The 23577-nt window shown below is 39.4% G+C and overlaps 1 protein-coding gene, 1 non-coding gene and 1 pseudogene across 3 annotated transcripts in view; 1 reads left to right on the top strand and 2 right to left on the bottom strand.

The window, feature by feature from the left end:
- LOC101591757 overlaps nt 1-4746 on the top strand; it is a 32376-nt pseudogene extending 27630 nt beyond the window's left edge.
- Clcn5 (chloride voltage-gated channel 5) overlaps nt 1-18751 on the bottom strand; it is a 224782-nt gene extending 206031 nt beyond the window's left edge. Inside the window, exons 1-3 of one of the 2 annotated variants that reach the window (XM_023706553.1) lie at nt 18513-18751; nt 17801-17907; nt 16377-16538 (exon numbers count right to left, since the gene is read on the bottom strand). In XM_023706553.1, coding sequence (XP_023562321.1) covers nt 16377-16392 — 16 coding nt within the window. In that variant the 5' untranslated portion in view covers nt 16393-16538; nt 17801-17907; nt 18513-18751. Of the gene's footprint in view, nt 1-16376; nt 16539-17796; nt 17908-18512 lie in introns of both variants that reach the window. The other variant, XM_023706552.1, reaches the window with a different exon arrangement.
- A 4320-nt stretch (nt 18752-23071) lies between these two features.
- LOC111814071 lies at nt 23072-23134 on the bottom strand. The gene has a single exon (XR_002819148.1). It is a non-coding gene; the product is annotated as a small nucleolar RNA SNORD43 (small nucleolar RNA).
- Between the last annotated feature and the right edge of the window lie 443 nt (nt 23135-23577).

Below are 23577 nucleotides of genomic sequence, written 5' to 3' on the forward strand. Positions count from 1 at the left end.
CAGGCATAGTAACACATACCTGTAATCCCAACATTTAGGGAAGCTGAGGTAAGAGGATCAAAAGTTCAAAGTCAGCCTGGGCAATTTAGCAATTTAGTGAGACTCTGTCTCAAAATATAAAGTGCTGGGCATGTATCTCAGGGAACAGGAATCAATCCCCTGTACCACAAAAATATTTTTACTGACCAAAATTTACAGTGTACCACAGACCTCCACCCCATTCTCCTCTACCAAATCCCCATGCTTCTTGTTACCTACTAACCTGCTCACATGTCTCACTGACTAAGCTCTATATCTAATCATTGCTTTTTCATCTCAAGTTTTGACAGAGTTATTCTATTTCTTGGGTCTATGCATATGAGCAAACTGGGAAAGAGTGCTAATGATAGCTTACCTGTCATAAGATAATAGAATCCAACAAGTACATAAGGAATACCTACTCTTTTAATGTATAGGGGATAAGAAATAAATAGAAAGCATAAAAGAACCCCAGAACAGAAGGAACTATAGAAACACATCAAGCAAAGCCATATTAATACGCTGAGCTGTAAAAGGCTCAAGTCAACAACTTCTGACATTGCCAGTCCTAAGGATAAACCACTACTTTTATGGACTATTGGACTATATTGGATTATTCTGCTGGCTTCACACACCTATATTTTAATGGCAATGGAATACCCCTCTCTGACAAAACTAAATGAAAAAGGGGGATATAAATGAAGGACCATTTTGTATCTGTATATTCAAAATACTTAGGATAGATATACAGACACTTCCTCTTAATTCAATAAGAAGAAAGATTTGTACTAATAGTGTTTGCACAGGACATCATGTCTGCATCTTGTACTATGAATAACCACTATGAACACAACAATATACAATGTATTAATTATTGAAACTGTCCTATTAATTGGTTTTGAAACTGTCTCATTGCTATTTGTTTCTCAAAAAAATTGATTTTAAAAATCCTATGTCAGCATCATTTATCTAGCTAATGTGTTATGCTGATCCTGTTGACAGTTCTAGCTGAAAATTAAGAGTTTAGAACTTTCTTTTTCTATTAATTTTATTGAGAAACATATCAATGAGACAGTTTCAAAACCAATTAATAGGACAGTTTCAATAATTAATACAATACATATTGTTATCTTCTCAGTGGTTATTCATAGTATAAGATGCAGACATGATATCCTGTCCAAACACCCTTAGTACAAATCTTTCTTCTCATTGAATTAAGAGAAGGTAGCTGTATATCTATCCTATTTTGTATATACAGATACAAAATGGTCCTTCCTTTGTATCCTTTTTGTTTAGTTTTGTCAGAGATGGATATTCCGTTACCATTTAAATATTATAGGTGTGTGAATTCAGCAAAATAATCCAATATAGTCCAGTAGTCCATAATAGTAGTGGGTTATCCATAGGACTGGCAATGTCAGAAGTTGTTGACTTGAGCCTTTTACAGCTCAGCATATTAATATGGCTTTACTTTTTAATACCTCGTTTTTATACTTTTCAGCTGGATTGTTAAGACCAAGGATCTGCAAACTGCAGTATAGAACTTTCTTTATAAATGTGGTACTTAACACCTGGAAAAAAGGGCACCATCGTTACCTCAGAGCAGGAGGTTGAAGGGGCATATATGCTTTTCACTATAGCTGCTTCTACAGTATTTTTAAAAGAATAAATGAAATCTCAGAGGCCAAGAGAATAAAGAGACAAAAAGCAAAGAACTTAATATATTGGAATATGATACATTAGAAAGACAAGGGAACCTCCTCAGAGAGCACCAGAGTTTTCCCAGAATTCTACTCCTGGTGCCCTTGCCCTCTCAGAGTATATCCATCCCCTAGGCATCTATATACAAAGGCTTCCCAAATCTCTATTCAAAGGCTTGAGGATGTACCTCAATGGTAGAGTGCTTACCAAGCATTTGTAAGGCCCTAGGTTTGATCCCCAGCACTATAAACAAAACAAAAACCCCATATCTCTATTCCACTCCAGATCCTTTCCCAAACCCTATCCCAGAGGAAATGAACTCTCGCATTTCTGATGGAGGGAGGTCTTAAAGAAAAGACCTTTCAAGGAGCCCTCTCTTTTTTTTAGGGGGGGATGAACTCTCTACCTGGGTATTTTATAGGCTCTAAAACTGAAGTCACAATCCCACCACTTAATTCCCATTCTATCACTCTGGGTCTCAGCAGAAGGTCCCACACAATGAATGATCTTTGGCACAGTACTGAACATCATTTCTCATTGGAGTTATAGCTGTCAGAGCAGTCTTACCTAGCGAGTATTTGTGAAGTATCAATGATAAACTGGAAAGCCATCAATTAGCCTGATTCAGGTCTATGCCAAGTGTAGCAGACAGCCCATATGGTAACTTTCAATAATGCCCAGTGCATATGCAATCACGTCCTCACCAAATTCCCTTGTCTTGAATGTGAGACCTGTGACTCGGTGCCAACCAACAGAATATGGCAAAGGGGATGAGATGTTACTCTCTTGACTAGGGGCATGTGTGTGTATGTTGTGCACACATGCATGGTACACACGCACGTGCACGCACACACACACACACACACACAGGCACACACACATGAATTTCTTGTTATGTGGCCCATGGAGAGTTCCAGGTGATGAGCAACTGCAGGCAGCTCCTAAGACCTAAAGGCCTCAATCTTATAGCCACAAGGAACTAAATTCTGTCACTAGCCACATGAACTTTGAAGAAGACCCTAAGCCTGAGATGAGACCACAGGCCCTCCCAACACTGACTGCAACTTATGAAACCTTGAGGTAAGGGTTCAACTGAGCCCTAACGGACTCCTTACCCATGAAAACTGTGAGATAATAAATGTGTATTATTTTGAGCAACTAAGTCTGTGGTAATTCATTGTGCAGGAACAGAAAATAAATATACCAAGTGATATTTATTAATTACTTGGGTAAAATATTTATAAATATACATATATACAATAAAGCTAAAACTAACAAAATGAACAAGAAATAAAAACTTAACTATATTAATGTTTAAGTAAAGACATAGGACAAAAGTCTTTGGTTAAAAAGATGGAGAGATCACTTTGGCAGCACACTGACTAAAACTCGAACAATGTAGAGATGGCCTTTGCACAAGAAATGAAATACAAATCAGTGTAATGTGCCTTTTTCACCTAAAGACAGACAGACAGAAGAAAAAGTGGGCCATGGGCGCATTATGACTTCATAGCAAGACCTAATTATCAAAAACCCAATCAAGGTCATATTAACAAAGTAGAACACAAAACAGAGGTTTCACTGTGCCATATAAATCAGTTAAATCAAATCAATAAATATTTCTAAGTTCCTCTATTTAAGGAAGTTTTAAGACTAGAGTTATCATGAAGTATGTTCTAGTCCCTCAAGTATCTTCCACTCAATCTGGAGAGTAATACAAACTTAATAAAATATTACACAATGATAAAGAATTCAAATGACATTTTATGATAATGAGAGAAGAGGTTTATAAATCTGGTATTACAATTCATCTGGCAATTAGTTAAAGGCAGTAACAGACACAAGAGTTCATAAGAGGGAGCTAACACACTGTTATTAGTATTACAGTTACTGTTTTGTTACATGATGCAAAAGCAAACATAGTCAGCAAAATTAAATTTCAGGGGCTTGCAGGTTAGCTCTGTTGTCTAAAGAGCCTGCTTAGGCAAATTCAGTCAGGTGCAGGGGACCGCGGTCTGATCCCCAGCACCACATAATGCACCAGACCTGCCCTAAAGGCAGCCTGAGCCAGTCAAAAAAAAGATTCAATTTTACACTCCCAAGCATGAACATCCAAATTTCAAAAATATAGAGGCAAAACAGTCAGACAATCTGTGCTAGTTCAGAAACATTTGCAGTGGCAAATAACATCACACTTTACAGAGGAGTAAATCTGGGCAAAAGAAGGGTTAAATAACTTGTTCAGTTTCAAATCAATTGATCATTTTAACCAGAAAGCAGATTTTCTCATAATCTAGAATGATAATGATCACATGACCTTTCTAGGTTACATGAGCTCCTTCCAATTAATATAACATCTTCACTTCAATAATTTGACAAACTATATCATCCTTTCCTCTTCTCTCTCCAAAAGTGACAATTAAAACATTGTCATTTCTTCCTTTGTGCCTCATACATTTATCCCTTCCTTTAAATCGCCAACATTAATGTACTATACTCAAGGTCTCATAATCATATTAATCTTTTTAGTAACCTCCTAACACATCTCCCCAATTCTGATCTCTCCATCTGTCCTGCATAGTTGTGGCTGTGGCAATTCTCTGCTCAAAGCCTTTTACTTGTCTATAGAGTACAGAATGAAGTACGGATCTCTTAGTTTTAGAGCCATAGTTGGATTCAAGTCTTTAATGTCACTATTTTCTAGCTATGTGCACTGGCATCTCAGTTTGCTTGTATGTTAAATAGAAATAATACCAACAACCTCACAGGCTGCTGGCTTCTCTGGGCCAGGCCCTGTTTATGGCTACTGCATCTAATTAGTACTCCACTCCTCAAGTATCTTCATTTGGCAATAAATCATTTAGTCAATAACGGGTTATTACAAAGATTTAATGAGACAATGCCCATAAATATGAGAGGTGTAAAATGGCACTTTCTTTTGTAATTCTTTCAGCTGTACCTGGTACTTTGCTGACTGAAGTCATATCTCCAACATCCCTAACTACAAAACCTAATCACACTGCTTAGCCAACCTCAGATGCCACTTCCTCACCTTATCTAACTCCTGTGGGATTTGTGTTAGTCATCTTCCCATTACTGTAACAAACACCTGAGATAAATCAACTTTAGAAAAAGAAGGGTTTATTTTGGCTCACACATTTTACAGGCCTCAGCCCATGGTCAATTGATCCCATAGTTTTTTGGGTCTCTGACAGGACAGAATATCACAAGAAGAACATACGGCAGAAGATGCTGAACACCCCATGACAGCCAGGAGTGAAAGACCAAGGAAGAAGAGCTGGGTCCCAATATGCCCTTCAAAGACCTATCCCCAAGGGCCTGGCTTCCAGTAGGTCCCACACCCTAAAAATTCTACTCCTTCCCAATCATGCTATAGGCTGAGGACCAAGCCTTCCACACATGGGCCTTTGGAGGCTACTCAAGACCCAAACCATAGCAGTGTTCCAGAACATGCTTCTGATGCTCACTCAGGACATGGTTATGTGCACACATGTTTTCATTTATTGGAATTAGCTTTGGGAGGTCAGTGTCAGTTTCTGAATCTTCTTAGTCACACATGCAATCCTCAGTAATGTGCTCCACAGAGAAGATACTGACAAACTCACTGAAACTTAGAAATACAGAATTTTGTCCATAGAGGTGTACTCCACTTATCCACAGGCTGTTCTCTCAAGTCTTCTGCTTTCTTGCTCCCTTGAAATCCTTTCACTTGCTCAGTAGGATCACAGGAGGGCACTCCAATGGGAAGCTTCTTTTTATCATCACTGGCTAGCACCCTGGTTATGTTGGGGTGGCAGAGGAGAAATTCTAGGAGCTTTGCTCCTAGAGAGAGAAATTAAGAGCACAGGTTCTGGAGCCAAACTGCCTTGGACTTAGGTTCTACCAGTTAGCATCCTAGAATATGACTTAAGCACTTCACATCTCAGTTCCTGCCTCTTATTTATATGAAGAATAAATGAAACAATCCATGTGAAGTGCCTTTAAAAACACGTTAAGTACTCAAAAAAAGACAGCTACTAATATAATATCTATTATTTTTCTATTCTCCTTAAAATAAAAAAGACAGCTACTACTACTTGGTTTCTTTCCTTTTTCTTTGTTTTTCTTCCCTTTCTTGACCTCAGTCAAATCAGAATATTGTGGAGTGAGAAATCTAAGCAACATCCTTTACAAAGGCCAGCCACATATACATTCTTAGCACATACAAAGTCCAGCTGAGTGTCCTACAGCCCATCTCCTGGCTAAAAGGATAAAACTCAGAGAACTAAGACCAGTTAGCACAGGATAGTCACTCTTGTCTCTAGACACCCATAACTGCATGAGGAACTCTACATTATAGCAAATCAAGAGAACATTCAATCTTGCTGAGTTTACACACCTATAATATTCAATAACGGAACTTAGAAAAAATGGGGTATACAGATGAATGTCCATTTTGTATCTGTGTATTCAAAGTGGTTAGGATAGATATATAGTTGCATTCTCTTAATGAATAGAATGATTTGTTCTAATGGTGTTTGTAAATAGGATCTCAAGTCCGCATCTTGTACAGCAATTAACCACTAAGAAGAATATATGCAGTGTATTATTTGTTGAAACTGTACTTCCGATTTGATTTGAAACTGTCTCATTGCTATCTGTTTATCAATAAAATTTTGAAAAAAAAAAGAACATTCAGATATATATTCCTTCGTCTTCTTGTATCACAGGCCAGTGCCCTCTTTTTTAGGTGAATAGGCCAAAATGAGCCTGAAGGATTAGAAGATTCGATTTAATCAAATCTATAATATAAATATTAGGGAACTTACATTTTCTTCTGCTTCCAACATAAGCCTACATCTGCATTTCTCCTCAGATCATTAAAGAAAACCTCAAGAACTGTAAGGTAGCATTCACTTACAACATTCAAACAAGTTTAACAAGAATAACAGCTATGATACAAGACATTTAATTTTAAAACTTTGGTTTGGAATACAATTACTATACTATTTAGATATCAAAATACCCAGAGATAAAACAAATGATATAATTGTCTCATCAAAAGCTAATTAAATCACTGTTTTTCTTACATTCTTAGCGCTAAGATTTAATATGGCAAGGGCCAGAGATGTAGCACAAAGATTTTAACACAGCAACATCGCTCTATGCCTTCTAGCTAGAGGGGGAGGCGGGGTACCAGGAACCAAACTCAGGACATTGCACTTGCCAGACATGCCCTGTGCCACTGAGCTATGTCTCCATCCCCCTTTAGCAGCTTTTGAAGACCCTTAGTATTGTGAACTCCAACTCAACTCCTATGCTTCAGACCTGATTTGCCACATCAACCACTATTACACCTTTTACTTCTTAGTATATATTAATAGTATCAAGGGAACAATCCAGTGGGGTATGATTTTTATGTAAACTTCATTATTTAAAAGTACTAATAAGTTATTGTAAACAAGTGGAGCAACATAGAAAGTTGTCAAGTGAAAATTAAAACCTCCTAGCCCCACTACCTTAATCTCTGAGGTGACTGAAAACTGTTTCATTCCAGAAATTTTCTAAACATATGTATAGATACACATATACAAACTCATACTTATCCCATAGCACCTCCCTTCTTTCTGTTGTACAAATGGAGCCCTATAATATGTAGCATTCTGCACTTTTTTCCACTTAAAAATGTATCTTGGACATCGTATTTGTCACTATGTACAGATCTACTTTTCTCTTTTTAATGAAATGAACAGCCTCCCATTGTGAATAATATAATTAATATTAATTATCTGCCATAATTAATATATCTGCCCTCTCACGCTGAGATAGTCAATAGTGAAATGATGGCAAATAATGAGGTAACCAGCATCCTAGTAACAAATGACCTTTGTGCAATTACCTTTTAGAATAGATCCACTGGAATAAAAGGTATTCACACTTTACATTTTCATAAGGATTTCTAAGCTGTCCTCTCAATGGACTCCACCGATTTATAATGCCACCAACAGTGTACAAAAGTGGGCTTTTAAGTTAGTACTCTGGTCTGAAGTTCCTGCAGCTCAAAAAGGAACTAAATATTTAACACACTAATAGCAAAGCACAAAACACTTCGTTACAACATTTAATAGTTTAGCCAACTAAGAGCCTCAGTTGGTGACAGCCGCATCCTGCTGTGATTAGCTTTGCCCTATCCAAATGCAAATTGATAAGGCTATTCCTCAGCTCTTAAATAATGAATCCTTTAGATTCAGAGGTTTAGAGAGTGAATTCAGCATAGAAGAAAAACCTATACTTCCCTCTGGCAACACCACCCATAATTATCTCTAATCTCAGGAGTGCAACATAATGGTGTGATACAAGGAGGTTCCCACTCAGCCATAATTAGTTAAAGGCATTCGCAATGGAGACATACTTTGAATATGTAAGAGTTCAGTATATCAGAATATTCATGGCACGGGATGATCTACATGGGAGACTTTCTATCTTAACAGAGAATGGGAGGGGGTTTCTTAGTGACAGTGAAGGTTTGTAATTATCATGCATAGAATTTAATGAAATGCATCTAGAAAAATATTTGTTTAATATTTTATGTTTTTCAAGGCATTTTATCATACCTATCTCTAATCTCTATGGCAATCCTGGTGGAATGATCAAGCCTCTATTACTCATTAAACAAAGATTCAGTGAGCCTGTAAGTTGTGCTGGACACTCTCTACCAGGTAACTGGTAAGCAAAGATGAATTGAGACACTGTTTACTCATACACTGGTCACCATGTCCTACCCAATCTATCTGTTGGGGCTTTATACTACCAAGTTAGAACGTTTGGCCTACAAAGCCCTGTGTGGCATGCTCTCTCCCCACTGCTCCATTTTCTTCCTGTATCCCTTTATATCTCATTTACTATGAACCAGCCACACTGAACCACACTGGAAAAGAATGCAGGCTTTCGCCACTTCAGGGATTTCCTCTTTGTTTCTTCTACCTGGGATCCTAACTCTTGTTCTGGATAAACCAAACTCATCTTTCAGTTGCAAGTAAATTTTGCACTCCCTCTTAACACCACCACCCAACCTCCATAAGTTATGAGGTGGGATTGAAATATATGGTGGATGTTTACATTTTAAAAAGTTATTACAGGGCCCAGGGATATAGTTTGATGGCATAAGCACCTGCCTGGCAAGCACAAGGTCCTGAGTTTGATCCCCGGTACTGCAAAAAAATTAAAAAATTACAGTAAAAGACCCATACTATTAATCCACCTCAACACACACACACCCTTACTTCGAACATTCTTATCCTATCCCATCCTCCTTGTAACTTTCCGAGGCAGTTCTGGAAATCTCCTTTCATGAGTGTCTTTACAAGGTGTGATCAAAAAAGTATGAAGTATGATTTAAAGTAGAGAGAATGCTGGTGCTGAGTGCCTTCCAATGGAAAGGCTGACTGATAAAAACATTATGGGATGCCCTCATCTACCTTATTCGCTGCATCTGGCACCATGCAACTTCTGGCTCTTCCTCAAAGTCAAAATGACCATGAAAAGTAAATGTTTTGAATCGACTAAGAACACTGATGTGGCCATAACATCCAATCCTGCTTCAGAAGGTGGCAAGAAAAATGAGCTAAGTGCATTCAAAGAGAAACGGAGTATTTTGAGGTGGAATTTATGTCAATGGGTCTTTCACTATAATAAATTTGAAGATACATTTTACACATTTACTATATGTTTTGATCACACCCTACATGTGTCATCTATTATTCTTTTTTTGTAAGACAGCTTTTCTGTAACTCACAAAACTTCATAAGGAAATACATGTGTATTGGTTTGCATTCCACATCCCCACAAGACTGCAAGGCTTAGGTGGGCTGGGTTCCTGACACCAGCATTCACCTCCCACTGGATGGGACTAAACAATAGAACAAAAGGACCAAATAAATGTTGCCAATTACCTTGAGGGTCACGCAATAGAAAAGGGAAAACACATAAAGACAGGTAGGAGTAATTTTACCAGAGGATGAGGCAAGTTGAGGGGAAAGCTGAAGGCTGAAGTCTAGGCAGGGGCTTGCCAGCATACTACTAAAATAATCTAGGTTACCAAGGCATGCAGCCTGCACATGGGAAGGAGTAAGAAATGCCTGGTGTCTCTTAGGATTATGGGCTCTGATATTTGAGTGCGTGGTAGTACAATCATTCGATAGAGAAAAATGTAAGAGGAGGAGGTTCTATTATTATTTATCACCACAGTACAGAAGGAAAAAAAGGCCTTGACAGAATTGGAAATTTGGACAGCAGGGACCACCCCTGCCCACCTGCTCCTCACCATCTTCAAGCCAAACAAACAGAAATGATCATGATTTCAACCTGGTAACATCAGTGCTGAGTCACGGGTGGACTTTAGGTCAGGTCAGACCAAAAGAAGGGTGGTGGAAGAACCAGAATACTTAGCATAGCCAAAGCCAGGTAGTGTCTCTACATTTGACCACTTTGTTGGTCAGAAGATGTCAGTGATATAATTAAGTGTGCTCTCTAGGTGTGGAGGGAAAATGTAGAAAAATTCAGTCCCCAGAGTCTCTCATGCACCTAATAATAACTATTTCATTTCTACTGGATAGTCCCTGTCCTCGATTCTTTTTCTAATTACTCTATGTTGTAATTTGTTACTCTATATTCCTCATAGAAGTAGTCAAGGCAGGAGGAACTCACCATCCTCCTGCCTCAGCCTCCCAGAATGCTGAAATTACAGGCATGTGCCACCATGCCTGGCTGCTGTCTTTAAATCTGAAGATAGAGGGAAACAGAGAGTGATCAAAGCAGTTAGCCAGAAGCCCAGTGTGGTCCTCTTGGTTGCAGGCACTCTGAGAGTACAGACTTTTTATTTTATACCTCATTTTCAAAGCTTATGTTTGCTAGTTATAAAAGCAGCACATATTTGTTATATAAAGTTTGGTATACAATGGTGTAAAAAAAGAGGAAAGAGTAATCATTCTCTACCTTATAGAGTAAGCTACTTTAACAACTTTGGACCATTTCGTTCCAACCTGTATTTATCCCATGAAGATTTTCCATAGCACTACTCTTAATTGCCAGATTTATACTGTATGGACCTGCCATAATTTACTACCTACTAACACTTCCCCACATGATTCACCACATGATCCTAATGAGCATAGAAGTTGGAAACATTAGACTAGCTACAATTTTATTCCTATTTTACTGATGAGGAAACTGAGAAACACTGAGGCAAGTCACTAACTATCATTGTATATTTGATAAAAATGTCACTGGGATTAGAATCCAAGTTTAACTCCAGCACTCATATTTTTAACTGATTATTTGAATCTTCTTGTCCCCATGCCTCCCATGTAACATTAGATCATGAACGTGTTCTAATGTTAATACACAGAGCTATACCTTATCTTTTTTTATAACTATAGTATTGTATTGTATAGCTGTGACAGAATGCAAGTATTACACCTTTGTCCCCTTATAGAAAATGCTCCAGTTAACATAATAATTGATACATCTTTGTACACAGTCTTAATTATATCCTTTAGGATGCATTCCAAGAAAATGAATTGCTAAGTTAAAAGGTAAACACATTTTTACCGCTTTTCATAAACACTGCCAAATTGACATTGCCAGCAGAAGTGTGAGAGAACAGCTGCTTCCTCACATTCTTGGCAACACTGAGTTCTGTCATTCCTTTTCAATTTTTGCAAAATATATTGAAGAAAATGGCATGCCATTCTAATTTCCCTTTCTTTGACTACTACTGAGATAGAGTGGCACTTTGGATCTCTCTGTTAATTGCTTCCAAGAGGCTCACAGCACCAAACAATTTTTTCTGGCTGGAGAGGGTATCAAGGCATAAGGCAATGGACTCCACCAAGTTCTAGCTTGCATGAAGAGTGCCAAACAAACAACCAGTATGGGGATAAAATTTTTGTGTCAAGAGATAGCTACTATAAGGGGCTGGGAAAATAGCTCAATAGAATAAGTGCTTGCCTGGTAAGTGCAAGGGCCTGAGTTCAATCCCTGGTTCTGCCAAAAAAAAAAAAAAAAAGAGCAAGAGAGAGATAGCTACTACCAAATTTGACAAGGTCCTAAGCAGTCCCATACCAAGGTGTGCCTGTAGTACATTTTTCCATGTCTATTGGCTACTTGGATATCTCCTTTTATATATTGTCCTTTGTACATTTTCCCCTATCCACTACACATTTTTCTAGAAAAATGCTTGCATCTTTCTTTTTGCTCTGTAAGTCTTCACGTGTTAGGCATAATGACTCTTGCTGCAATTATTCTTAGTTTTGTTATTAACTCTATAGTTTGTGCAGAAGTTTTAAATTTCCATATAGATAATCTTTTTTTTATTTTACCTTTAATATTATACTTACAATTATCTTCCTGATCAAAACAACATATAGCCTCTTATATTTTTGTTTTTGTTTTTGTTTTTGCAGAACCAGGGATTAAACTCAGACCCTCACCCTTGCCAGGAAGCGCTTATTCTACTGAGCTATCTCCCCAGCCCCCGCCTCTTATATTTTGTATTATTTCCTTTACCACTTCTCTCTTTTTTAACTTTCAAAAGAAATTTTGAGACAGGGGTCTCACCTGGTTATTCAGGCTATCCTTGAACATCTCAGCTTCCCAAGTAGCCAGAATTTTTAATTCTTTAAGGCAGCAGCCCCCAGATAAGAATACACACCAGAACTGCTTACAGTGCTTCTTTAAATCCTCAGGTTAAATCTTAAGATTGACTTACAATTTGGGAGCACAGGACCTGACAGGAATAGTTCTTAAAGAATCACAAGAAATTCTGATTCCCTTCCTCCTCACTATTTTAATCCTTCTAAATGTACATAGATATCATTTTCTCAAAATATTGCAATACATTTGATAAATAAATCATTTCATTAATTTGAAATGCTACCTTTATCCTAGTTTGTAATTTCCAGAGAGCAGAAGCTGTATCTGTTTTCTCTGACCAACACATTTTTGAGCCCAGCAGAGTGCTAGGCACAGGAAGCAGTTCAACAAATTTTAATTGAATAAATAACACCTGACACCCAAGCCTCCAGTATCAAACTGGCTAGTCTCTTCAATATTTTCCTGACCATCACACTAATAAAACTGATATTATTAATGCTGACCTTGAGTTAGCTAAAGTATGCCACTATACTGTATTTAGGGTGGCCAGAAAATGTAATTCATGATTCCAACAAGCAAAATCAAAATAACATTGGCCATGTTTAAGAGGTATAGAAACTCTGACCAAATTCACCATGAAGAACGAGACAGCAGTGACACAAGAAACCAAGGAGGTTTGGGTTCTCCAAGCTCTTTTCTTAGTTCCTCCAGAGACTGACTCAGAAGCTTCCCTGAGCTCAGGAAAGAGCCACTCGTTTCCTCTTCTGGAATCCCAAAGAAACTACATTGGATTAGGGAATCAGGAGACCTGGGTTTTGATCCTGTCACTGGGATCAGCTACTACCAATCTGACCTTGGACATACTGCTTGCTTACCCTCTAGGGTTTTTCAAAGAATGACTTCAGATCTAAACCTCTACTTGAAGACCCAAATCAACTACTACAGGGTAGAGCATCTATGACAGCCTAAAATTACCTCCATAGAACAAGGTCTCAGTCCTACTCAAGCTAAAGAAAATAGTAATAGTAGTATTAAGAACTATTGCTAAATTTTACTAAGCACTTTTAAATATTAATCAATATTCTAAGCATCTTATGATTGTAAGAAAGGCACACAGTTACATGGCACTTAACTATGTTCCAAGTGTGCTTCATACATTAATTCATCTTTACAACAAACCTATAAGGTGAGTTCTATTAGTATCCTCATTTTACAAATGACAAAACTGAGACACAGAGGAATGAAGTGACTTGCCCACGGCCTCATAGCTACCAAGTAACAGAATCCAGAGAACTGAACTGAGCCCCATATCATTAACTATCATACCAAACAGTCTTCCAAACTATCACTGCAATATGCTTGTCACCTCAGAAGTTGCTCAAAACAAAAGACAAACTGCAGTAATCCAAAGAACTTACTGATATGGACTATGCCCCTCTTTATTAATGCTTGAAAAACTAAAGTATCACTCCACTGTCTTTTTTTTTTCTGGTAGTACCAGGGATCAAACTCAGGACCTTACACTTGCCAGGCAAGCACTTATTCCACTGAGCTATATCCCCAGCCCCCACTGTTCTTTTAAGCAGAACAGATTTTAGGATTTGAGTTTGGGAGAAATTTTATTTATTAAGAATATGTGACCAAAAAAGAAAAAAAAATATGAGACATTTTTATAATGAATTGCTAAACAGGGCTGGGGAGATGGCTCAGTAGAATAAGTGCTTGCCTGGCAAGCACAAGGGCCTGAATTCAACCCCAGGTTCCACCAAAAAAAAAGAACTTTTTTGGGGGTTGGCTCAGTGGAATAAGCACTTGCCTGGCAAGCTCAGGGCCCTGAGTTCAATCCCCGGTCCTGCCAATAAAAAATAAAAAATTGTTAAACATCAACATGTTTTCATTGTAAAATAAGTAAATCATTAGTGACTAATGATATCTCCATGAAGAACAGGGGAAAGCCGCAAGCTCATTATGCATCATCAGGAACAAAATTTTAGATTTCTGCATGCCCCAATTCAAGTTTTATGCTTTCAAAACTATCTCTGAAATAACTGTCCTGATAGCTCAAAAGTATCTCAATTTAAGTGGCCAAATCAAAATTCAGTATAGGATTCCACCATCTTTATGCCCTCAGGTTCCACATCTGTCTATCTGGGGTTAGTTTTTTGGAATCAAACTCAGGATCTTATACTTGCCAGGCAGGCACTGTACTGCTGAGCTACATCCCCAGTCTGGGGTCACTTCTTGTCACATTCAGTCACAGAACATTCTAAATCCCATCCCATTCTCTCTAACCTTCACTGCTTCTCCTGCTCAAGCCCTCTTTGAAATCACTACTCCAGAAATCTTCTCAGTAAGTCCAAGCTTTCATTATCTCCAGCTCCCACCCCACCTCAGCACTGCTGCCAAAGTAATCTTTCAAAAAGAAAATCTGCTTATGCTACTTCCCTGTTTAGAATCTTTGTCTTCAGGATAAAGTGTAAATCCTTCCTAGAACATACAAGGTTCTTTATTTCCTACCTTCCCTGCTTCATCTGAGGTCGTGCCCCTATACATCTCATAATAGACAAACAAAGCAACTCGAAAGATCCCTAACAATGCTGCTCTGTCTGCTCAGAATGCAGTTCTCTCATTTTCCCATCTGACCAACTCCTACTCATTTTTTTAAACCAGCTCAAACCTTAAAGTTTTAACATTTTTAAAGTTTTATCATGCATCTTTCCAATCCAAGCTTCTATCAAATTTTGCCCCCTCCCTATTATGACACTTACTGGATGTGACACAACAATTTGTTCATATGTCTGTCTTCCTGGTTCACAAGCAACCTTTAAGGTTCTGTGTCTCATTTATCTCTGTATTCTGTTTGTGAAATGAAAGAATGTCTTAGGATTAAGCAAGAATGAACTGCTCTTGATAAATGCCCATTATGTGAGTTAAAACTGGCATAGAAACCAAATCCCAATCCAGAAAATGTTTTTTTTTTAATTTATTTTATTTTATTTTAATTTTTTGCTGTACCGGGGATTGAACTCAGGCCCTAGCACTTGCCAGGCAAGCACTTATTCTACTGAGCCATCTCCCTGGCCCCCAGAAAATGTTTTTAAATTAACAGTCCTTCTATATCAAAACTGTGTTACATCTGTATGCCTAAGAGGTTTACACTGTAACCAACACAATGAAACATTTTTAAAAGGTACATCACATTAGATCACCAGCAAACCCAGCTGTTCAATATTTAGAGACATTTAGGCTATTTCACTCCCCTCCATCCAAGTGACCCTTAACATTCTATGCAACACGGACCAATTTTGGGAGTCTATCACTTCTTACATTCACACTCTCTCATGATAAGCGTAAAAATCCCACACATCCCTAGAGATTCTGGTAGTCTGCTAAAGGACATGATCCTCAATGCCACCAAAGAATTAAATATAACTTTGTGGTTAAAAAAAAATTCACAAGTTTACATGGAATCTTCCAGCCAAGACAGTATTGAGCTTGAGTTTAAAGCAGCTCCTAATACTAAAAGAAGTATTTTTCTTCCATCACCAAATATAAACATTATAACAATAAATATCCTTTTTCAAAGTATCTAAGTCCCAAGACAGTCTATTGGGAAGAAGACACCAGAGAGGTACTGATATTTGTTTCTCCCACTTTTGAGAATCTTCTGACACAAATTTTCTGGAAACAGGAAAAAATCCTCATTTCCTCACACATAACCTTCAAAAGAACATGTTGAAATAAAGAGGATTCTTTTTTAAAGGATGCTTTTGTCATGCTTCTGACATGACATTTTCCTAATTCCCCCGACCTCCACTTAAAAATAATTTGAACTCCTGGCTAGCAGAAGTTTCTTTTAAACTGATATGCTTTGTCCTTGCAAAGACAAAAAGTTAAATTAAAGAAACAGCTGGCTGCCTGCCACTGTTGGGGGGGGGTGCTGAATGGGTAGAAGATGGAATGGGAGGAAAAATCAGTTAGAAAAACAAATGCCAATTTCTTACCCTGCCACATGGCCATCTTGATCCAGTCTTCTTCAACACTGGGGTCACAGGCTCAGGGTTTCGCAGAGTAACCCCCCAGCTTTGTAGGGAGACTTGAATGGGGTATGGATGGAAAGGTAGGCTGTGTGGTCTGGCTTTCTGTAAGACTCTAAAGTCTCAAACCTGAAAATGTAAACAGAAAAATAAATGCCTAGGAAGAAAAAAATTTCAAATACTGCAGAATTATCTCCTGCCCCTCTCTGAACCCCTCTTTCAAAAATATGCATACATGAGCAGTGTTGTTTCCCCTTAAATAGGAAGGTAAGAATCTGAGATTTAGGGACAGTTAATATTGCTACTCAGTGTTCTAAAGTCTCCTTGAATCACTGGAGTTTTAGTAAATAGTGTCCAGAATCGTCAAGAAGGAGTGGTTGGATGAGATAATTATTCTATCTTTCCTATCTTGAAGCCCCACACTTTGGAGAAGACAGAGCAGCATTAATATCCAATCCTCTCCTCAACACCCCAAATACCCAACTTCATGAAATCAGTACAAAGGAAAGAAAACTCTGTGAATTCTTAGAATAAATCTTGCACAGGAAAAAAAAGAAAGGAAGTATAATAAAAAGTGAAGAATGACGATGGCCTTCATGCTATCATGAACTGTGCAAATTTCCTATAGTGAGCACTATAACACAATGGGGAAGAATGAACCAAGGACAAAGAAAAAGATGTAAAATAGAATACCATTTTAAGTAAAATCGAATCAGGTCAGCTAATTCCTATTGTTAAAGCTTCAATCAAGTCACAGCACCCCTCCTATTTGCAGGATGTGAAAGACAGAAATGGGAGGAGAAAATGGGAGGTCTGGCCACTGTGCTTAGTTTGATCTGGGGGGTTCATATATTATACAGTGCAATTATTTGGTCTTCCTTATATACAAATCGATCTGCTTTTTTTCTCAGAAAAAGTGCTCATCTCTTTTTACACGGTGAATATCAAATTAGATTTCTCTTGCCACAGGTTTTATACAACCAGCATCTGCAGCTTGGAAGTGAAACAGCTGAAGCACAAACACTGACGGCTAATGCTAGCCTGAGAATCATTCTGGTCCTCGTTAATGTTCCCTTTCTTCTTTTCTATAAAGGACAAAAGGTTAATGTGTACACCAATCCCAAAAGCCACCAAAGAGAAAAAGGTTTTGGATGAGGAAAGGTACAGGAAGTCCAAGAAAACGAGGAACTTAAACCCCAGGATGAGTTCACAAGGCTAGGGCGCTCCAATGACTTATTGGAACCTGGCACAGTTTATTTTGGTTTGTCTTTTGTTTTCCTTCTCCAATTTCTCTTGCAATTAAGAACTAGTGACCGGAACGTCGTGGGACCAATCAAAATTTAACATCTCTGACGTTCAACCCATACATGCAAAAGCGAGCTCTTACTGACTTTTAATGCTTCAACTTCTGGGTTTCCCTCATTTACCCAAAGCAGCTTCCACTGACGTTATGGCACGAGTACAGGTACAACTTGGAGCTTGGCGCAACTGATTTGCTCTGAAGTGTTAAGAAAGATAAATACACATTTATGTGAAGGAAAACTTTCCCCTTATGGGTAAAGATGCTCATGCACAAGGCTGCGAAGTCTGGAAAGAACCAACTACGTGCCTTAAGCGGCAAAAGGGAAAGGCACAGCAAATACTTCCCGAAAGGCTGGACTCGACTTCGCTAACCCCACACAAACCTGCGGCGAGTATTGAGCAGGAGAGAGAGCCGGGCCTCGACAGAGCTTTTATCAGCCAACGCCACCCGACCCCAGTCTTAGACAGGGGACTCAAGCAGCGAACCTCCGGTTCAAAAGCGGTCGGCTTAGCCCCGCTCAACAAGGAAACTTGGTTGAAGCAGTCCACGATCCCTTCTCCGAGAAAAGGGTTGGGCTCCAGGATTGGATGCCGCACGCACTGACTGGAACTAGCCCGTCTACTTTCTCGAGTGCCAGGCGGCGGCGGGGGCGAGGGCGGGGGAAACCCCCACCCTAGGGGCCGCGCCAGCTGGGGAGCCCTTCCCCGGTGTCGCTGCACTCTGGGGGAGCTCCGTAGGTGGGCAGGGAGCCAGGGGCCGCGAAGGACTTGTTGGGGAAGGAACAGCCCCTTTGCCTTTACCTGTCGCTGAGCTCAGAAGCTGCAGAACCCGTGTCCGCCGCGGGCGGGCAGCGCGCTCGGTCGGCTCTGGAGTCCCAGACACCAAGTTGAGCTAGCGCCCCACGTAGCCGGCAGAGCTTCATTCACACAGCCCAGTCAGGGAGGAGGGGGAGCGGAGGGAGCGCGCCGCTCATGTGACAGGAGCCTCGCGAGTATCAACTCTGCCCCGCCAGCTGCTGCGCAGGCGCACTCCCTCTCCAGGCAATACTGCCCAGCTTGGGGCCAGGGCGGGTGTGTGCGGGATGGTGAGGGCAGGGTGGGAGGGCCCCCAGTTGAGGGAGAAGCTGCTGGGAGGAGTTTCAGCCTGCGCAAGCTCCGTAGGGAGGCCCGGCTAGCTGCCATATTTAAGAAGGGCTGGGCGGGTCCTAACCAGCGCTGGGCGCGTCGGTTGCATTTGAAAAGCAGTGTACCATTCTGTTTCAGTTTCCAGCATACAAGTAACTTGACTTAAGCTTTATAGAAGGAAGATGCTTTTCATGAGCTTCTGGCCCACTGAATACTAGTAGTACAATTCTAGTAGGCACTAATAACATGAAATCAGATATTTTGAATCTCTTATATGTCAAGCATTGTACTAAACCCTTTACCTTTTTCTTTATTAAAAGTCTTTATCTTATTTATTTGATATATGGTCTCGCTACACAGCTGGGACTCGTAGTGATCCTCCTGTCTCAGCCTCCCCAGCTCTGGGATTACAGGTGTGCACCACCATACCCAGACTTGGCGACCGGCTTGGCACCTGGGCGGGCATGGCATGTGATACCAGGGATCGAACCTGGCAGACGTTTAGACCACTGACCTAGCTCCCCAGCCCTACCCTTTACCTTTCTCAAAGTATTTACTGTTTGCAATAGCCCCATGCAGCAAGTACCATTATTTCTCAGTTTTCACTCATAAGAATACAGAGGCACAGAAAGGTTAAGTCACTTTTCAAGATTCACATGATTGTAGGACCAGGAATAAGGATCAAATATAGTGATGCTTGTGATAGCCAACTTGATCCTCATAGCAACACTGGAAAGTCTGTATTGCAATTATCAGTTTAATTAATCACTACAAAATGAAGGTTCAGAAAAGCAATAGTATACAACTTGCACTTTGTGGCAACCAACTGAAATCTGATTCCAAAGCCTTACCCTAAGATTAAAAGAAATATCACTCTTCACTTTTCAAAAAATTAAAAACTTAAGCCAAATGGGGTGCTCATAAAGTTATAGGCAGAATATAAACTGGGATCCATATCATCACTCCAAGTAATCTAACTAGAATCCAAGCATTTTAATTTGAATACCTACCTCGAAAAACCTAAGTGATCAACGACACAAAACCTGTAGCCAATCAGTGTAAATCAACCAGAGACAAATGCGTAATCCAACATAGTCAAGCTATTGAAGTGAAGAGACCACAAACCAGAAACATTGTGGCCATCTCACCACACGATGTAAATGATCAGGATTGTCAGACGATTTGGGGGGAGAATATGATATAAGTAAATTTTAAAAGAAGCAGTGTCTTGTGCTCACTTCAGCACACATAAACTAAAAGAAGCAGTGTCTTGGTAAGCTCAAAGCAAAACAGGACGGTGTCACATCGGTTCATCATCAGGTCTGGACTCTATATCCTTCGGAACCACAAAGTAAAGATAGATCTGGAATGTTGTGTTCAGATACTCCTTATCTGAAGCTCTGCACTGGGGCTGGAAATCAAGGCTAGTTCTGTGTCAAAGAAGCTTCTGTCCTGCAAGCAAATGTGGAAAGATTCATTTTTACTGATAGGAACTCAAGCAACAAAGTTTCTGATAGATTGTGACATTAGAGAACAAAGTAAATTTAAAAGTGGTCATCCCTTGAGCATTGTTATCATTCTACAACTGTGGCACAGGGAAGTAGAAGGGAATTTTAAATTGGGTAAACCAGGGCTCATTTTGAAGGATCTTCCTTATTTGATGGAAATTTGTACTTCATTTTAAAAGTGACTGATAACTTTTAAATAGTCCATAATAGTAGTGGATTATCAGCACAACTTTTTGAGGAATGATCAAAAAGTTTTGTTTGTTTTGTTCTTGTTTTGGCAACTGGGATTAAATCCAGGGCCTCATTGACGCTAAATACCCACACTACCACTAAGATGCATAACCCCACACAACAACTGAGGGTTTGGAGCAAGGATATTTCTTTACAAGAATTCATCTTTAAGGTGAATTAGATTATAACTGTTCATAGAGAGGTCTATCTGTTTGCCTTTCCTTTGTGTGTGGGGGGGTTGTCATTGCAGAATAGAAGAAACCAGAAACCGGATCTTATTTTCAGGTTGAGCAGGAAGAGACGCTGATGAGATACAAATAGATAACACAAGACAGTGTGGGGTTTTTTTTTGGGGGGGAGATGTTTGTTTGTTTGATACAGGGTCTTGCTACACAGTTTGAACTCATACTAATCCTCCTGTCTCAGCCTCCCCACCACTGGGATTACAGGCGTGTACCACCAGGTCCAGTTCCAGGCCAGCAAGGCATGTGGTACCAGGCATCAAATTCAGGACCTTGAGCTTGCCAGGCAGGCACTTAGACTGCCAAGCTATCTCCTCAGCTCAACACAGGACAATATGGACATAACTAACATAGTAATACTTGGGGAAGTATAAAAGAGATTCAAAATCCCAGCTAACCTTTGAAAAGATGTCCCTTGCCTTGATAAATGAAAAAAGGGTTTGAAGAATGGCAACCTAGTTCAAAGAAAACTTGTCTCTTGATGACAAGTGTTCAAAACTGCTCCTGCGACTGGCGCATATTGTTTTTATTTAGGGTTTAGGTTTATTCCGCAAACAAGAAAAGGGGTGGTTTATGGAAAATTATATAGGGGATACAGTACTGTAATATTACCACTTGGTGTCGCCAGTGACCGCTGAGAGCTTAGAGGGCTCTGGTAGGGAAACATTTCAAAACAATGTATATCCCTCTTTTTTATTTTGTTTTTTCAGAGATGGGTGTTCCACTGCAGTTAGAGAAGCTGTATCTGGAGAAGTCTTTAAAGGACCTTTTCATACTTGAAACCAATCTAAAGATTATAGGTACCTGAATTCAGCAAAATAACCCAATATACTCCAATAGGCCATAATAGTAGTGGGTTATCAGCACAACTACCAAATGTTTGAAGTTTTTTTTTTTTTGAACCGGGGATTGAACTCAGACCCTTACGCTTGCCAGGGAAGCACTTATTCTACTGAGCCATCTCCCCAGCTCCCATGAAGTTGTTGACTTGAGCCTTTTACAGCTCAGCATATTAATATAGCTTTACTTTTTATACCTCATGGTTAAACTTTTCTGCTGGATGGTTAAGACCAAGGTAAAGCAAGACCTATATAACTAAAAATGTAACTTTTGTATCTGACAAGGTCAGTCAAATCCCCTCAGGATTTACACTGGAACATGTACAGTACCTTATAGACCGTTTTGTAGTGAAAAAAATATGTATGTATAAGATAGCTACTTTCTCTTAGTTCAATGAGAAGGTTTGTACTAATATTGTTTAGACAAGATACCATGTCTGCACCTTGTCCTCTGAATAACTACTATGAAGACAACAATATGCACTATATTCATTATTATAACTGTCCTACTAACCTGTTTTGAAACTGTTTCATGCTATTTTATATTTTTTCTCATTAAAATAAATAAAAGATTTTTTAAAAATAAAAGCCAGGGGGCCAGGGAGATGGCTCAGTGGAAGAAGCGCTTCCCTGGCAAGCTCAAGGGCCTGAGTTCAATCCCCGGTTCCACCAAAAAATAAAAATAAAAAATAAAAGCCAGTTGAGTTAAAAAATATGTATTTCAAAACAAAACAAAAATTTTATTTTTGAAAATTATAAAACAGAGTAATTATGACAGTAGGCTCTGAAATCAGGTTGCCTACACCCGATACCAACCAGACATGGACATGCTTTAGCTGTATTCCCTCATTCAAGTTGCCTAATTTCTCTGTGCCTCAAGGTCTGTGAAATGGGATAATAAGATTAAGTGTATTAACAGATGTAGAACAGACTAAACATTTAAATGTTCACTAATATTACTGATAATGATGAGGGAAAGGAGAAAGATTCAAACTCCTTTTAGCCTTTGGATCTTCAAGGTTTTGGTTTTTGTTTTTAAGGGGGAAATATTAACAACCAAAATGAGCTCTTCCTTCTCTGCATCTATCAGTGTTCCCAGGAAAGCTGAATCCTGAACCAGGCAGCCAGCAAGCCCAGAAAACAGTACTGAGCTATTATCACATCTGAAGACAGTACTCAAAACAACTTGAGCTGAACATAGGAAATTGTTTTACAAAAAACTGAACCACATAATTTTTCCTCACACAAAACAATTACCAGTACTGATATTAAAGATCACTTAACAAATCATTTTATGGTTGAATCTCTAAGAGTGACCCCAAGATAATCTATAGAGGGTGATGTTTACTGTAGCCCCTTCCAGTTCTGGCAACAGGCACCAACCTGGCACACACAGGCCTCTAGAGCCCAGAGCCAAATCAGAACTTAACAATCAGCACACAGTCTCTGTCTACCTGTCAGTAAGCGCATCATCTGTTGGATTCTCAAGTTTAAAAGGAGCTCTATGTGTGGTGAATATAAATGTGCATATGCCTGTCCAGGCAAAGGTGGTAGGATGTGGCGCTAATGAGGCAAAGTTCACAGTTCAGTCAGCCGCTATAGATCTGTTAACTTGCCTTTCTTCCCCATGGACCAGATCACACTCTGCAGAACCTTAGCCAAGTGGCCCATATGTGCACACACGTGGTCATAAGTGGATTTGGCCCCAATTGTGGAGAGAGATCAACAAAAATAACTCTTTTGTTGCTCTCCTCCTTTCCCAGAAAATTTGAAAAGTATGTTGTCACCTCTAAGATGGTCAAAAGACTGATGATCAAGATGCATTTCAGCTCTTAGAAAACAAAGGGAAATTGGGCTGGAGAGATGGCTCAGTGGTCTAAAGCACCTATTTGGAACAAGCTTGGAAAAGCACAGGGACCGC

This window comes from Octodon degus, unplaced genomic scaffold (genome assembly GCF_000260255.1).
Source record: "Octodon degus isolate 3935 unplaced genomic scaffold, OctDeg1.0 scaffold00263, whole genome shotgun sequence".
Lineage (NCBI taxonomy): Eukaryota > Metazoa > Chordata > Mammalia > Rodentia > Octodontidae > Octodon > Octodon degus.